General features: G+C 44.5%; 1 protein-coding gene across 5 annotated transcripts in view; it reads left to right on the top strand.

Moving 5' to 3' along the window:
* Positions 1 to 15573, top strand: part of ATP11A (ATPase phospholipid transporting 11A) — a 137071-nt gene that overhangs the window by 55823 nt on the left and 65675 nt on the right. For all 5 annotated transcript variants that reach the window (XM_087814217.1, XM_087814219.1, XM_087814221.1 and 2 more), the window contains exon 2: positions 10985 to 11107. In XM_087814217.1, the coding sequence (XP_087670343.1) occupies positions 10985 to 11107 (123 nt within the window). The remainder of the gene's footprint in view (positions 1 to 10984; positions 11108 to 15573) is intronic.

Here is a 15573-nt window from a genome sequence, read left to right as displayed (position 1 = left end):
AGAAGGGAGGGCATGTGCCACCCTGAGTTTCTGCCTCACATGGGAGCCTTGAAGCCTGGAGGCCCAGACCCTGCTTACTGGCCATCAGAAGCACTGGTGATTCATGCAGACCACTTGGATCTTATCAACATGTAGGTTCACCTTTGTATTATTACACCAGCATGAGGCTACGGCATCGAGAGTGAAAAACACCTCTGCCCACACAGACGTGTGGGATGTGGGCTGGGAAGGCAAAAGGACCCAGTGCCACCATTGTCTTCATCACAAGAATGCTGGAGCTGCCAGTGAAAAGGGAGCCAGAAAAATGCCTATTTTTAGAAACACCTCGGCCCTATGTTGTCTACTTACCCCATTGAACAAGAAATGTTGTCCTTTAAAGCTATAAACAGATATCAGCCCAAGGAATTGCTTTGTCATTGGATCTCTGTAAATTTGAAAAAATGGTTGTTGAGAGGAACCACCTCTATAAAAATTGATCTAGTAATTAGAGGCTAGATTACATGCTTATGTTCCGGTCGTGGTCCCACAATATAATTCAGCTAATAGGTTTTGTTTGTTTCAGCTGAAATTCAAAACCTCCATTAGGTGACTAACACTGGCTAAAACTGATTTGCAGCATATTTTTAAAAATTTCTTTTGTCCTTGTGTGCTTTCTGACTTTAATACTCAGACAGCCATACCCCAAATCATAATAAAGTTGATAGCAAGTTGGTAAAGCTGTGACTGCCTTAACTTGGTTACTTTTGAGAATTCAGCCGTTTTCTGTTCTAAATTCAGAGGAATCTTGTCCTTACTGGAGTGGCAGAGAGAGGGGTGCAAGAGAGTCTGCACTACAGAGACGCCTGTGAAATCCCTCCTTCTTGTCTTAACTGTCTTAGCTTTGCAATTTAGGGAGGAAGACACCATTGCAGTCACCCCCCTACCCAGCCACTGTGTCTATCAATTAGGAGTGAGTTTTACACCAGAGTGTGAGGATATATTGTTTGCTCTCAGCTGTGTTTATCCCATCGTACTTTGGGTGTAAAATTTTCAAGTTTATCCACTAATAGGGAAATGTTCTGTATTAAAAACCAACCCTGAAAAATGTTACTCATTTTCCCTAAAATGGAGAGAATGCTGCACTCTGATAAAGGCCGCTCTTGGCTGTGGTGGGAGGAGCAGGAAGGTAGTAGGAGCAGCTTCAATGAAGTGAGGTGCGGCTGCTCCAAGGTGAGGCCGTGCTGACTCAAACAGATGATGTGCTTGGAACCCCAGAATTTGGGGGGAAGCGCTAACCGGCTGCTTTATTGAGATATAATTTATATATCATAAAATTCTGTTTAAAGAGTGCAATTCAATGGTTTTTAGTACATTTATCAAGTTATAGGAACATCACCATAATTTAATTAAACAACATTTTCATCACCCCCAAAAGATGCCCAGTGCTTGTTAACAGTCACTCCCCTACCCAGCCCCTGGCAACTGCAAATCTACCCCCTGTGTCTGTGGATTTGCCTGTTTTGGGTGTTTCACATCATGAAGTCGCACAGTATCTGTCCCTTTGTGTCTGGCTCTTTTTCCTTGGCCAGGGTTTGATTTGTGATGACTGCTGTGAACATCTTTTCATGTGCTCTTGGCCATTTGTAGGTTTTTGGAGAAATGTCTATTTGAATCCTCATAATTTATCTTTTTATTATTGAGTTGTGACTGTCTCTTATGTACCCCAGGTACAAATCCCTTATTAGAAATATGATTTTCTAGTATTTTTGTAGGGAACCAGCTCCACCATGGAACCCCTGGGACCTTTTGCACATCCTTGGGGACCACACAGTTGGTCTCCCCAAGGATATGAGTCAAGCAAAGACTTGACCCCTAGTTCACCTGCATCCTGGCAGAATGTCTTGTGATTCCCCCAGGAATACAGAGGTGGAGGCCTGCAGGGCCATCTCCCACCACTTCTCTACTCCTCTGGGAGGGTGTCGGGCATAGTTTCTCATCACCTCTCAGGTTCGGATGAGATAGGGGGCTTTTTCCCGCTCCCCCACTCCCCCTAAAATAGAGCCCTTTGAGCAACTGGTAAACTGTGGTGCTTTGTAGATTTACCTCCCTGCAGACCTGCCAGGCAACTTGGATGGTAGGGAAGGGGCAGAAAGAGGTAGACAGCACTTAGGTTAAGGAGTCCTTTTACCTTAATCTGTATTCAGCCGTTCATGGGAGTCAGTGTATCTTTCTCATTGCAGAGCCCTCTGTGTTGCAGGTGCCCACATTAGATGTACTTGCACACTTAAGTCTGCTTCTGTAAACAATGCATACTGTGTCCCCCATTTAGGGACATGTGTATGTGTCAAAGCGAACAGGTTAGAAATTATTGAGATTTCTGCCTGGTTTAGGACACTGCTGTTGAGAGAAATGGGTAGTTTGACAGTTTGTAGATTTAAAATTAAATAGCTGAAACAACTCTACATTTATGATTTGGATACATTATCTGCTATTTGTCTGGCTCAGCAGCAGGATACAAATACTCTTGAAATACTGAGATTTGTAAAGAGTGTTAATACTGTCTCTTTGAAGATCTAACTAATTTTCCTCCCTGCACGTTAGAGGATAGGAGCACGGGGAAGCAGATTTTAAAGGCAGTGCTGGTCATTTCTTCCTGCTGGTCTCTGAAGAGAGCCTGCAACCCCATTCCAACCCCTGGAGAGGTCAGAACCTATCTGTTGAGGTACTGAGGGTCTTGGGCCGTCCTGGTGTTATTTCTTTTTAAAGAAAACTTTTATGAAAACTAAATTCACTCAGGTCTGGTCCTAGGATTTTCCTTTACTTTTAAAAACTGCTGACACCTCCCATATCAGACCCAACAGTGGAACTCTCACCCACACCTCTGCAGCCACCAGTACAAAAAGATCAGGATTAGTTGCCCCCACTTTCAACTTGGGACCAACATACAGAAGTCCCCCCCTTATCCTTGAGAGATATGTTCCAAGACCCCCAGGGGATGCCTGAACTGCAGATAGTACTGAACCCTATGTATCTGCTACATTTTTTCCTATACACACAGACACCCTTTTCACTTAAAGGAAGCACTTCGCAGCCTCTCTGTGGTGTATCAGAATTGCCAGCATCACTATTCTTGCAATTTGGGGCCGTTATTAAATAAAATAGTGCTTATTTGGACACAAGCACCGTGATAACCACAGTAGTCGGTCTGATTCAGAGACTGCTAGTGACTGCTGTAAATATGCTGGACAAGGGGTGGTTCATGTAGCGTAGTACAGAACAGAGTGTAGGTACTTCCTTTTACCCTCCTGGATTAAGCACTTAATTACAGCCAAGTCCTTAGTGCCTCAGCTTTGCCTCTCCTCTTGAGATTACTGCCCCTCCTCTTAATACTTTATAATTAGTTTTGGATAAGATTACCTGGTGACCTAGACTAGTACCCTCGCTCATTTTTTAAATAGATGATTGAACCCAGTTTAAGCCATTTTGCTAATTGACCGTTTATGACATTTTCCTGTCATGACCCAGGCCTCCTTGGTGCTGGCTCTCAGTTGGGTATTACTCTCTGTCAAGTGGGAAGTTATATTAAAGTCTATTTAAAGAGAGAAAAATCAGTCAAGTGACTTGGAGGGTGAGCGTTTCTGAGCCCTGGACCCAGAGGTTCGGGAGAGCAGGAATTAATATTTAACTGGACATTTGAGCACACCCTGGAGCATTAATGCCGTAGACCTTTTGAGCCTGAGTGTCACTTGAGCAGAGAGGGACACAGGATGTTTTAGAAAACATTCCCCCACAGGTAATGCTTCCCTGGGGCTCAGAATGTTTCCTCAGCCACCAACACACACGCCCTACCTGTCAGAAAGACTGCTTTTCAGGCAGCAGTGGGTCAATCCCAAACGTCAAAAATATCTTCAGAAAGAGTTAAGGGAAGGAGCCGTGAGGGATATTGGGATAGCTGTGTCAGCGTGATTTATGGTGACATTTTCTCCGTGCCCCGTTTTATGGAATTGCAGCCACCCTCCCCTGTTCTGGAAAGGTGGCTGCCGCGGGCATCCTGTGGGGTGCCAGGTTCCCTGAGCACACAGTGGTTAGGAGAGGAGGGGTGGAAGGTAAATGTCCTCCTCCTGCCCCCTGTGTATGGCATGAGCCGCACCTTCCCATGGCCTTCCAGCCACCTTGTCCTGGCGCGTCACCTCACCCCAGCCCTGCCCAGCCCGCCTTTCTCCTCCAGCTGCAGGGATTCTTCCAGGAGGCTCTGTCCTGGCCCAGAAAGAAGGCAGGATGCATGCAGCCCATGCCGCACGCCTTTTGCCTGTGGGGCTCACTGTGGTCCGTTCTTCTGTCATCCCAGTCCTTTGTCACTCTGTCTTTTGTGTGTATCACAGAAATGAAGCTGGTGGGCATATTTAACATCCTACCTCCGACACGCACACCTTTGGCAAACACGTACATTGCTTAACGGGTAGTTGAGCAGGTGGTGAGATGGATGGAGCTTCACCCCGAAGCCTGGTCGTTCCTCTGGTTAATGGTGCCAGGCTCTGGCAAGACGAAGGCTCTGTGAGCTCAGTCACTCTAGAAGGTGAGGTGGTCCAGCTTAGTAGGGCCCAGAGTCCCTGCAAACTCTATCCTTCGTCTAGTTAAACTAGGTGAGAAATGTGAATAGGACCTTCTCAGAGCCCACTGTTTTCAGAGTTAAGACTAAGACAGCAGACTGAAAAGCCACTGATGTAGCTGATAACAGGGTCTCACTTTCCCCTTGAGGTGATTTGTCACTCACTCGCCCTATGGTTTAGAGGTCTTTTGTATGAGATTCTATCTGGTCATGTCCCCTGGTAAATTTTTCACTTCCTGTAAGATTTTAGGAAGAGCTTTATGCCCAAGTTTCTAGAATTCAACAGGAAACGGAAAAGGGGAAGCAGTTCAGACACCGAAGAATGACTTCTCCCTCTAAGAAAGTGCAGAAGAAAAGCACTAGAATAACTGAACTAAACGCAAATGGAAAATGAGATAGTTATACAAGTGAGTTATATGATTTTTGATGTAAACATTACCCATTATGTACCTAGGATTAGAAGTAATTAGCACATGTGCATGCAAACTACATATGCCTTTCATTTAAGCAAAAATACAGTATTTTTATTGAGGTATAACTCGCATACTATAAAGTTTACCTTTTTAAAGTATAGGATTCGTCTGGAATATATTTTCAGAGTTGTGCAGCCATCGCCACCATCCAATCCAGAACATGGTCATTGCTGCCAAAAGAAGCTACCAGCGGTCACTTGCTCACCTTTTGTCAAACACTGTCTCTGTGGTTTTACCTGTCCTGGACATTTCATGTGAATGGACTCATACAACGTGTAGCTTTCTGTGCCTGGCTTCTTTCACTTATATTTACGTTTGCAGGGTTCATCCATGTTGTAGCGTGGGTCCTTTTTATGGGTGAATAATACTCCACTGTATGGATGTGCCACACCGTGTCTATCCATTCTTCAGTCGATAAACTTCAGAGTTGTTCCCATCTTTTGACTATTATGAATAATGCTGCTATGAACATTCATATTCATGTTTTTATGTGGACATATGTTTTTTTTGTGTGTTTTTTTAAAAATATATCTTTATTGATTTCAGAGAGAGGAAAGGAGAGGGAGAGAGAGAGACAGAAACATCAATGATGAGAGAGTCATTGATCAAGCCCATAACCCGGTCATGTGCCCTGACCAGGAATCGGACCCCGATCGCCTGGATCCTAGGTCGACACTCAACCTCTGAGCCACACCCGGCCGGGCTGGACATATGTTTTTATTTGGGGGGAGGGTATATGCCTAGGAGTAGAATGGCTGGGTCAGATGGTAACTCTATGCTTAACTTTTCGAGGAACCACCAAACTGTTTTCTAAAGCAACTGCACCATTTTCTGTTCCCACCTGCAATATAAGAGTGTTCTAGTTTATCCCCATCGTCCCCAATGAGTGTCATTGTCCATCTTTTGTATTTTTCATTATAGCCATCTTAGTGGGGGCGAAAATGTGTCTGTCTCCTTCTGGTTTTGATGTGCATTTCTTCACCAACAAATGATGTTGAATACCAGTTTACTAAATTTTTGTTTTAGAGATCTGAGCTGACAGGACATTAGATCCTTCCGTAGTTTTAACCATTTCAGGATTGATTGCTTCATCAAAATCAGAAGTAGAGGAAGGGAGAGTTTGTTGTGTTAACATAAGCTTTTGACAGATGTCACATCTATGTGTGTTCTGGACTTTTTAAAAAAATATATCTTTATTGATTTCAGAGAGAGGAAAGGAGAGGGAGAGAGAGAGATAGAAACATCAATGATGAGAGACTCATTGATTGAGCCCACAACCCGGGCATTGAACCCTGATCGCCTGGATCCCAGGTCGATGCTCAACTGCTGAGCCACGCCCGGCCAGGCTGGATTTTTTTTTTTTTTTAAATACATTTTTATTGATTTCAGGGAGAGGGAGAGACAGATAGAAAACATCAATGATGAGAGGTCCCGCTGGGGATCGAGTCTGCGACCTGGGCATGTGCCCTGACTGGGAATCGACCCTCGATCTCCTGTATCCATAGGTTGATGCTCAACTGCTGAGCCATGCTGGCCAGGCTGTGTTCTGGATTTAATACACCATTTCTGTGTTAAAGAATCCATTTACACAATGAGTAGGATTTTAAGAATTCATTAGTAACATATAATTTGCCAAAACAAACTATACCATCTACCTGCATGTTTTATCAGATTGGTTGTAAATACACTGCGTGTGTTAGGAAAATGGCCCTATTTGTAGTGTTTCCACACAACAAAAGTAGAAGTGTTTATTTCCAACTTCTCCATATAAAGCTACTGAGCCCTCTAATGTGTGTGTACATATATTAATTTGCTTCACTACTTTAAGGTGACGGCTTTGTTAGCAATCCTTATTTATTCATTAGGGATTATAAGAGCAGAGCCCCCTCAGCACACTTGTGGGGGTCTGCTTTCCATCCCTGGTCTCACTCACTGCCTGAAGAGGCGTCCTTATTTGTGGTTCTTCTTTCAAACTCACATTCTTCCTGGAACTTCTTTTATGAAACAAGGTATCCACCCTGGCCACCACTTTCTCTGCCAGCCTTTCTGATGGTACATTTCCCCCCAATATGCGTTGTTGTTGCTTTTGGGTTTGTTGGGTTTTGGATTGTTTTTTTGTGGATTTCTGTGTGTGTTTGCTCCCTTGTTTCTGTGTGTGACAATTTAGTTTTATAGAAATAATAAGAAAAAGACTCCTTGGATTCTTCTTGTCTTCCCTCCTCTGACCATGTTCAGTCTGGCTGTTTGCAAACTCGCCAGGTAGTAGTGGCCTCGGCCTCTCAGCTGTTGTGCCCCATAAGCCAAAGACGGTTTGGTCATTCCCAAAGTTCAGTGGGAACCCCCCGCCCCCCTTTTGAAACAGTTCAGGGTGCTTGATGGGTAAATTTGCATCTTAGAAGCAACTGAATGTTCAGCCCCATTCTCACGGTTTGGATTTGTACTTCTGATTCGAACTTGATGCCAGCCTTCCCGGGGGCATGCCGGGTACCTTCCTGATGCAGCCTGGACACCTGGTAGTAGTGAGTCATTAGGAAGCCTTTGGCTGAGAAAGACCACAGAGTGCGGTTTCAGCTTTGCCTTGCTGATAAATGCTTCTGGCCATCTCCAGATTCCGGGGGTGGAAGTCACATAGAGCTTGTTGGGTAGTATCACCAATCCTATCTAAGATGAATACCTAGAAAGAGAAGCTAGTGTTTGGCTCAGAGGTTGAGCGTTGACCCATGAACCAAGAGGTCACTGGTTAGATTCCCAGTCGGGGCACATGCCCGGGTTGCAGGCTTGATCCCCAATGGGGGGCATGCAGGAGGCAGCCGATTGATGTTTCTCTCTCATCAATGTTTCTGTCTCTCTATCCCTCTCCCTTCCTCTCTCTAAAAATCAATAAAAACATATTAAAAAAATAATTGCATAATAGGGACTAAGTTTGTTTTCACTGCCAAGTGTACAGAGAACCAGCATCTTAGAACTTAGAGCTGATCTAGTTTAAGCCCTTCCCATTACTGCTGACCAAGTTCAGCACAGAAACATTGAGTCCCTCCTCCATAGCACAGCCATCAGCAGCAGGACACATGCATGACTGTGTGGGAGTGATTATAACTGTGGTGATGATACCAGCCATTCTCCAGGAGTGTCCTATTTGTTGTACTTTCTATACCTTATGAACATTTGATTTTAGCCTTCTTAGAATTGAACATTCGTGCAGAGAACCACATACAGAGCTCATCTTGGTCTTAATCAGAACCTAAAAATGTTCCCTGCCATTCAATATTGTGTGTAAGATCACCTGGTCACTTTATGACTCCTTGGGCTCTGTCGTGCTGACTAAGCAGTGAGCAAAGTCAGGTGGAACTCCTTTCAGTCCATGGGGTTGTAACCTGTTAATAGAAGCAAGGAGCTTAGAGAAACTTCTGTGTTGTTGCTTCTATTTTTATCCTCAGGGAACTGTATAAAGGCAGTTTTGTTGTACAAGGTTCAGCTTTCATTTAGCAAGTACATGGTTCATTCCCAAATGAGTTTTCTGTTGCGATGATTTAGGCCAGGCCTCCTGCATGCTGCTGTGCAGTTCCTTTTCCGATCTCGTCCCCCGGCAGGAACAGTGTTCTGACTTGTACTCGTTAAAATGGCACTGCACTGTTGAGTTACATTTGAGATGTAAATAATTACATTAAAAACAATAAGCATCTACTAGACAGTGTTGAGAACATGCATTAGCCTTAATAAAATTCATTCTGGCTTTGCTTCCCTAGAGACGGGTCCTTTCTGTCCCTGGCCAGAAGTGCCGGGAAGCACCAGCTCCTGCGCCAGGGCACTGCGGCATGACCCCTAGGAAGATTTGGGCTTCCAGTGTCAGTACTAGGGCTGGAAGCCAACTGCCGTCTTTGAAGTTTAGAAGAAAGGTTTTCTGCTTTTGTATTAAAATTTATATTTTTATGCTTTTCCATTCCTGGTCCATTTGTTACAATATTATTTTCCAGTGTAACTTCCTGAATCCACAGGAACGAAAAGCACGTTTGGCTATGATCTGAGAAATAAAGGGAAGTCAGGGACTTTTTCTGTTTTCTTAACTTTCCTCTCCAGAGATGTATTTATGAAGCTCTTAGGCAGGTTTGGGTGGCCTCACCCAAAATAGGAAGGCTGCAGGAAAGGGCCGTGGGCAAAGACGGCCTGAGGAGAGCGGGCTCAGGCTTGCTGACAACTGTGCCTGGCCTTCAGCGCCCCCTTGTTCCTACAGAGCAGCAGGCTCCGTGGGGGGAGCCACGTGCCAGGGTCGTGCCAAGGAAGAAGCGCTCCGCTCATGTGGAGCGAGGCGGGCGGCGCCTGGGCCAGTTCTGTTCCAGGGATCCTGCGCCATTTCCCGCGTCCCTGCTCAGCATCTCTGGAACGGGTGGAATTACAGACCAATTCACTCGGTACCCTGTAGTCACTCACGTGACTGTCCCGCAAAGCTAGGCCCACATAAAAGGAAATGTAGGTGGAATTTACGGAGGGAATGCTCACCATGCAGCTACTGTGGATAGTGTGCTGGGCGGGTGGGGGGTGGGGACGGTGGCAGGGTGCGGAGGGGGACATGAAAAGTCGTGTTATTCCCAAGAAGTTGACAGATGAGCAAAGGAGATGAGAGTATAAGCAAAAAAAAAAGGGCGGGGGGATGACACAATGTAAGACTTATAATAACCTCAGACAATAGAAATGCTGGATTTTTTGTTACCCCTGTTTGGCTTTGGAAAGTGAGGGTTCCCTGAAGCCACAGAGGGTGGAGGCAGTGATGAGAGGCAGAAGGAACCTGTACCAGGCTGGGAGCAATTGCCGTATGTTTTGTTTCCCCGGCTCATTCCGGACAACTCTGAGGGAAGTGCCGTCACCGAGCTCATAGATGATAAAGTTCAGAAATGTCAGCTTGCCTGAGGCTCATGAGCGTCTCAGCAACAACTGAGCCAAATCTTTGACTCTGATGCTCATTCATTCTTCCTTTTCCATCGTATTGACTTTCTCTGCAACTAAGAAGTTTCCATCTCCTTTTTAGCACTGTTTATTATACCCCAGAGAAGCTGACCTCTTCAGAGTTCCTTTAGAGGAATTGAGATGTGATGCCCGGGGCCCTGTGCTGGGACGCTAGTCTGAAGGGGGCCTAGGACCACGTGCTGGGGCTGCTAGTCTGAGGGAGGAGGGGCCTGGGACCATGTTCTGGAATGCTAGTCTGCAGGGGCCCATAACACCAGGCTGGGGATTCTGTAAGAGACTGCATTTTAGCCTTGAATCAGTAACTATAGTGTTTTTATTAGGCTTTAAGTCCTGACGGCATGTGGTCTGGTTGTGTGTTTTTAAAAGATCCTTCTATTCAGAAGATATTTACTTAATGCCTCCGTGTATAACACTGTGAGTAATACAAAGATGAGTCAGACCCCAGTCTTCTCTCTTTCCAGGAAAGCCTTATTGATAGAGATACCTGAAATGGTTGAATAATTCTTCTGTTCCGAACTCAAGGTTTTACTCTCTTCTTTCATTAAAGACTTTTCCCCAGATTTCTAACCATCACTGTCTTTTCTCTTTTGGAAGCCTTAAGATTTTGCTGTTGTATTCTGTTTTTCACATGGACCCATCCCGTGTTATTTCCACCATCAATCAGCTTTTTCAAGGCTTCCCCTCACCTCTCACAGGGAATGCAGAATGCCCACTCAGTCTGTTTACGTGAAGAATTGGGCAGGGATTTGAAGAACTTAGCCCATAAGGGTTGTGTAAGATCGGGGGCGGCTCCGACAATGGCAGGTGGGGCCCAGCTCTTCCCCGTGGCCCTGTACGATGCTGTAAGTCAGCTGTCACAGATTTCTGTTAATACGGACAAATGTAAAGCCAATATTTCAGGGAAGATCTTAGACACCCACAGTCTGAGGCACTTGTGCTAACACTGCTCTGTTTTCCACAGTGTGCTGGAGAAGAGAATTGGGTCGACAGTCGGACCATTTACGTGGGACACAAGGAGCCACCCCCAGGTGCTGAGGCCTACATTCCGCAGAGGTACCCAGACAACAGAATAGTCTCCTCCAAGGTAACCTCCTGTCTTTGTGTTTATTAATTTCCTTTGGGGAGCAATGGAACTTTCTGACAGCAGTTAACACACTGCTCCTAGAACTGCCGTTACAGCTCTATCCACTCCCGACTAAAGGCTGCGATTACAATTTAGATGGGGCTTGTGAACTCATTATTCCTCTGGTTGTCCCCAAAAGCCTGTTCAGACTTGCCAAGATGTCCCAGCACGTTTTCTTCATTTCTCTTTTAATTATGTCATGGATATAGTGTCACATTTGAAGTCTAGGACATTCAGTTCCTACCACTGCCACTTATTTATTTGCTGTCTGGCCACGTGCCAGTCACGAACCACCCCAGGCTGGAGTTTACTCATCTATGAAATAGAGACGATGCTAGATGTCACCAGTGAAAGGGTGTGTGCGCAACCACCTTGTAAACGAAAACACTGAATCCATGTCAGAGTCTGTCAACTAGGTGCACTAAATGCAGAGAGGAAGGAAATGTGATTAGAATGTCATCATTTCAACCAAGTGCCTTGTTTTTGTTGACTGGAGAGTGGGACTGCAGTGTATTTTACACATTGAGAGTGTAACCTGGCACATGGGTCTTGAGAATAGGGTGGGAAATTTTGTAGCTGGCTTTGACAAAAAAGGTAAATGATGGCTTTCCAGGTTATGGAGAACTTTCCCTTTAGGTGCCTACACATGAGTCCATGAAGCATGCACACATTCCTGGGTTCACTAGCTTTGTAGATCTGTGATAGATCGACTTAATTAAATGTGAGTGTCCAGGATGTGTAGATCTGTGTGGTAGACCTACTTCATTCTTCTGTGAACTACCAAAGAGTGTTTGTTAAGAATACTTACAGTCCGGCTGGTGTGGCTCGGTAGGTGAGCATTGACCTAGGATCCAGGAGGTCATGGTTCAATTCCCTGTCAGGGTACATGCCTGAGTTGTGGGCTGGATCCCCAGTAGGGGGCATGCAGGAGGCAGCGGTTTGATGATTCTTTCCCATCATTGATGTTTCTGTCTTCCACTCCCTTCCTCTCTCTGAAATAAATAAAAACATGTTTTTTTTAAAAATATATAATATTTGCAAACAGGAAAACTTTGTTTTTCAAGGTAGTTTTTTAAAATGGAATTATTTTATTTTAAAGCTGCAATGTATAATAGTAATAGCAGCTTTATTCTCCAGAAACATAATGTGGGTAAGTAATTACTTGTAAACAGAATCTCAGCCAAAAAAACTGAGTACGTGGTAACCCAGATATGATCAACGAAAGGAGAAAGAAAATGAAGAGGAACTCCGTATCCAAAAACAAGTCTGTCCAGTGGTGACATTTATAAATTAGACACAGTCTTAAGTAGAGATCACTAAAGATGATTTCTATGCACATATGTACTCTGTCAACCCACTAGTGTGGCCAAAAAAGAAAAAAAATCTCTAAAACGGTTCTTTAAAAAATTTGTTTTTAATTTTCCAGTTACAATTAACTATATAATATTTTATTAGTTTTAGGTGTACAGCACAGTGATTAGACATTTTTGTAACTTAAAGAGTACCCATCTGACACCATACATAGTTATTATAATATTGTTGACTATGTTCCCTATGCTGTACTTTATATCCCCATGACTATTTTTATAACTGGCAATTTGTTCTTAATCCCTTCACCTGTTTCACTCACCACCACCACTACCCCCCTTCTAATCCAGCTACCATCAGTTTATTCTCTGTATCTATGAGCTTGTCTCTGTCAAAAACATTTCTTAAAAAATCTACTCCTTTGTAGTACAAATGCACCAGGAAATGGGGCAGTGCACTGAAAACATTAAAGTGTGCCACGTGTAAACTTATCAAGACAGGAGTCTGGGGTACAGGTGATGGGCCATGTGACCTGCCCACGCTGCCCACTGTCTAGTCTGGGTAAGATGTTTTTCATAGGCCTTTTAGCCACTGATACAAATCCCTATGCAGCTGCTTTCTCCCTCCAGGGACAAAGCTTGGCCTTGAACGTATCAGCCCCCAGTTCCTTCCGGTAGATATGGAAAGTCTAGACGAGGCTTCACAGAGGAACTTTCTGAAACACCGAGCACCTGGTTGATTGGAGACGTCAAAGGGCCCTTTTTAAATTTTCTTTTAAAATTAATTTTTACGGAGAGGGAGAGAGAGAAAAACATTGCTGTGAGAGCAAAACATCAATCAGACCGGTGATGGAACTCATAACCCTGGCATGTGCCCTGACCAGGAATTGAACTGGTAACCTTTCAGTGCACAGGATGACGCCCAACCAACTGAGCCACACCGCCCAGGGCCAGAGGGCCTTCTTGATGCAATTGGCAGAATATAGCTGGAAGTTGAGGGATGCTTTATTTATTCTAAAAGCCCCTGCCAGTGTTTTGGGGAAGAAAACTGAAAGCAATGATTTCTAAATCCCATCCCCTTTGTTATTTTATTCAAGTTTTAGAGCCAGTTTATAATTTCCCTGTTTTTCTTTCAAATATTCCTGCAGCCAATAGCCAACAATAATTTTGAGATGCCTTGTCTTACCTCCTGACTCTGCCACTCACCGTCTTTTCTCTTCCTTTGTGTGGAGTATCTTTTCTCTCCCCGCGATGGCACCTTCCTGTCCCCAGCTGCCCTACATTCACTGGAGCCACCAGAGCCTCCTTGGTTTCTGACAAAGGAAACCCTGTGCTGGGACACGGGGTTTGATAAAGACTTGAAGGTTCCTGGGGGCCTTTTTGAAACCATTTCTTCTCAGAAAAACTCCTTATTACCAAGAAACTCTAGAGTAGGAACTAACAGGATTAAGTCAACATCCTTTCAGGAGGTGGGTCAGGCTAGTCCCCACAGAAGAGGGGTTGAGTGTTGGGTAAAGTACTCATCGACTTTCATCTCAGCTCGGAGTAGAGAGGGCATTGTGCTCTCAAATTCGTGTGTGTGCAGAGAATGATCCTCTTTCCTCAAAGAGCAGGATTAGTGGCTTTATATCAGTAGATGACGGTGCATCATTTCAAGGGAAAGTTATGTACAATATTCCCTCTGTTGCTAATCAAATTGGGCTTGGGAGAGGACCTCAGAAAGACAAGAATATAGACTCTAAGCCGGTAGGTGGGTGGAGAGTGGCATTGATGTAGATCAGCTGGAGTGGAAATTGAGAGCACGTGATTGTTTTCATTTAAAAACAGCTTATGATATATGAAAATGCAATTTAATTTGTAAAACAAGTTTACAAGCACATTTGGAGAATATGTTTGTGGTAATGTATCTGTTTTCTTGGGGGGAAGACTTTTATTTCTACCTTAAAGGAAAAGGCTGCTAGCTCAGGCTTCTTTTTTTAAAAATGTATTTTCATTGATTTTAGAGAGAGGAAGGGAGAGGGAGAGAAAGATAGAAACATCAGTGATGAGTGAGAGTCATTGATCGACTGCCTCCTGCACGCCCCATGGTGGGGATCAAGCCAGCAAACCAGGCATGTGCCCTGACTGAGAATCTAACCATAATCTCCTGGATCCTAGGTAGCTGTTCAACCGCTGAGCCACGCCAGCCGGGCCAGCTCAGACTTCTTAAGTACACAAAAGCATGTGCTCAGTAGGTCTCATTTGTCATGTACATATTTATAAAAGGGGCTGAAAACGCCAATCTAATTATGTTAAACTTTTGGCCTGTGGCGTAGAAGCGCAGTCAGTGGTAATCAGTGATTGATTCGAGTTCCATTTCCTTTTTGGAGGAGACACACTAGACAAGTGTCTGATAGGAGAAGGAAAACCAAGAAACTACTACACAACAGGACCCCTTTCCTTCCCTTCTGACCACATGCAGAACTTCCCACCCAGGGCCCGCCTGAGTTCACCATGCTGGTAGATCCTGGCCTCGAGAGTGATGGAGCACTGCTTCATCAATTTCACAAACTGTATTTTGGGGCACATAATCCATGTGCCTTCCAGCTTTGCCCTAAGATGCTACATTATTAAATAGTAGGCTTAGGCTGTACTGTCACTCTATACCTTCAGCAAACCTAAATAACTGTTGATTATTGGGGAAAGTTACCTCTACCAATTAGATAGAGGTAAGCGTTCTTAATGGGCAGTGTTCTTAATGACTTCCAAGTTTATCGTGTCATTTAAGCTCTAAATCAACCCTGTGAGGCCACTATTAGTTATTAAATCCAGCCTATTCCTGAAGACACCAAGCCTCAGAACAAAGTGGATGAGCCAACCCTTAAGCCACACACCTGATCCTGAGCCCAGCACTCCCTCTGCAGGGCCAGCACTACCTCGCTTCCCAGCCCATCGTGATGCTCACTCGTTTTCTAACATCAGTAATCCAGAATTTTGGCATTATTTTCTACCTTTTTCATTCCCATCTCCCAATCATAAGTGAAAAAGCACTTCACCTCCATGTGAGTTGGTTGCTGCCTTCCCCAGGAGATCAGTGACTGGCCCCTGGTCTGAGTTTCTATGACTATCCCTTGCACACCT

Source organism: Miniopterus natalensis, chromosome 2 (genome assembly GCF_054644295.1).
Source record: "Miniopterus natalensis isolate mMinNat1 chromosome 2, mMinNat1.hap1, whole genome shotgun sequence".
Lineage (NCBI taxonomy): Eukaryota > Metazoa > Chordata > Mammalia > Chiroptera > Miniopteridae > Miniopterus > Miniopterus natalensis.
The sequence above is the reverse complement of the archived record's forward strand: the minus strand, read 5'-3'. Positions and strand labels throughout refer to the sequence as shown.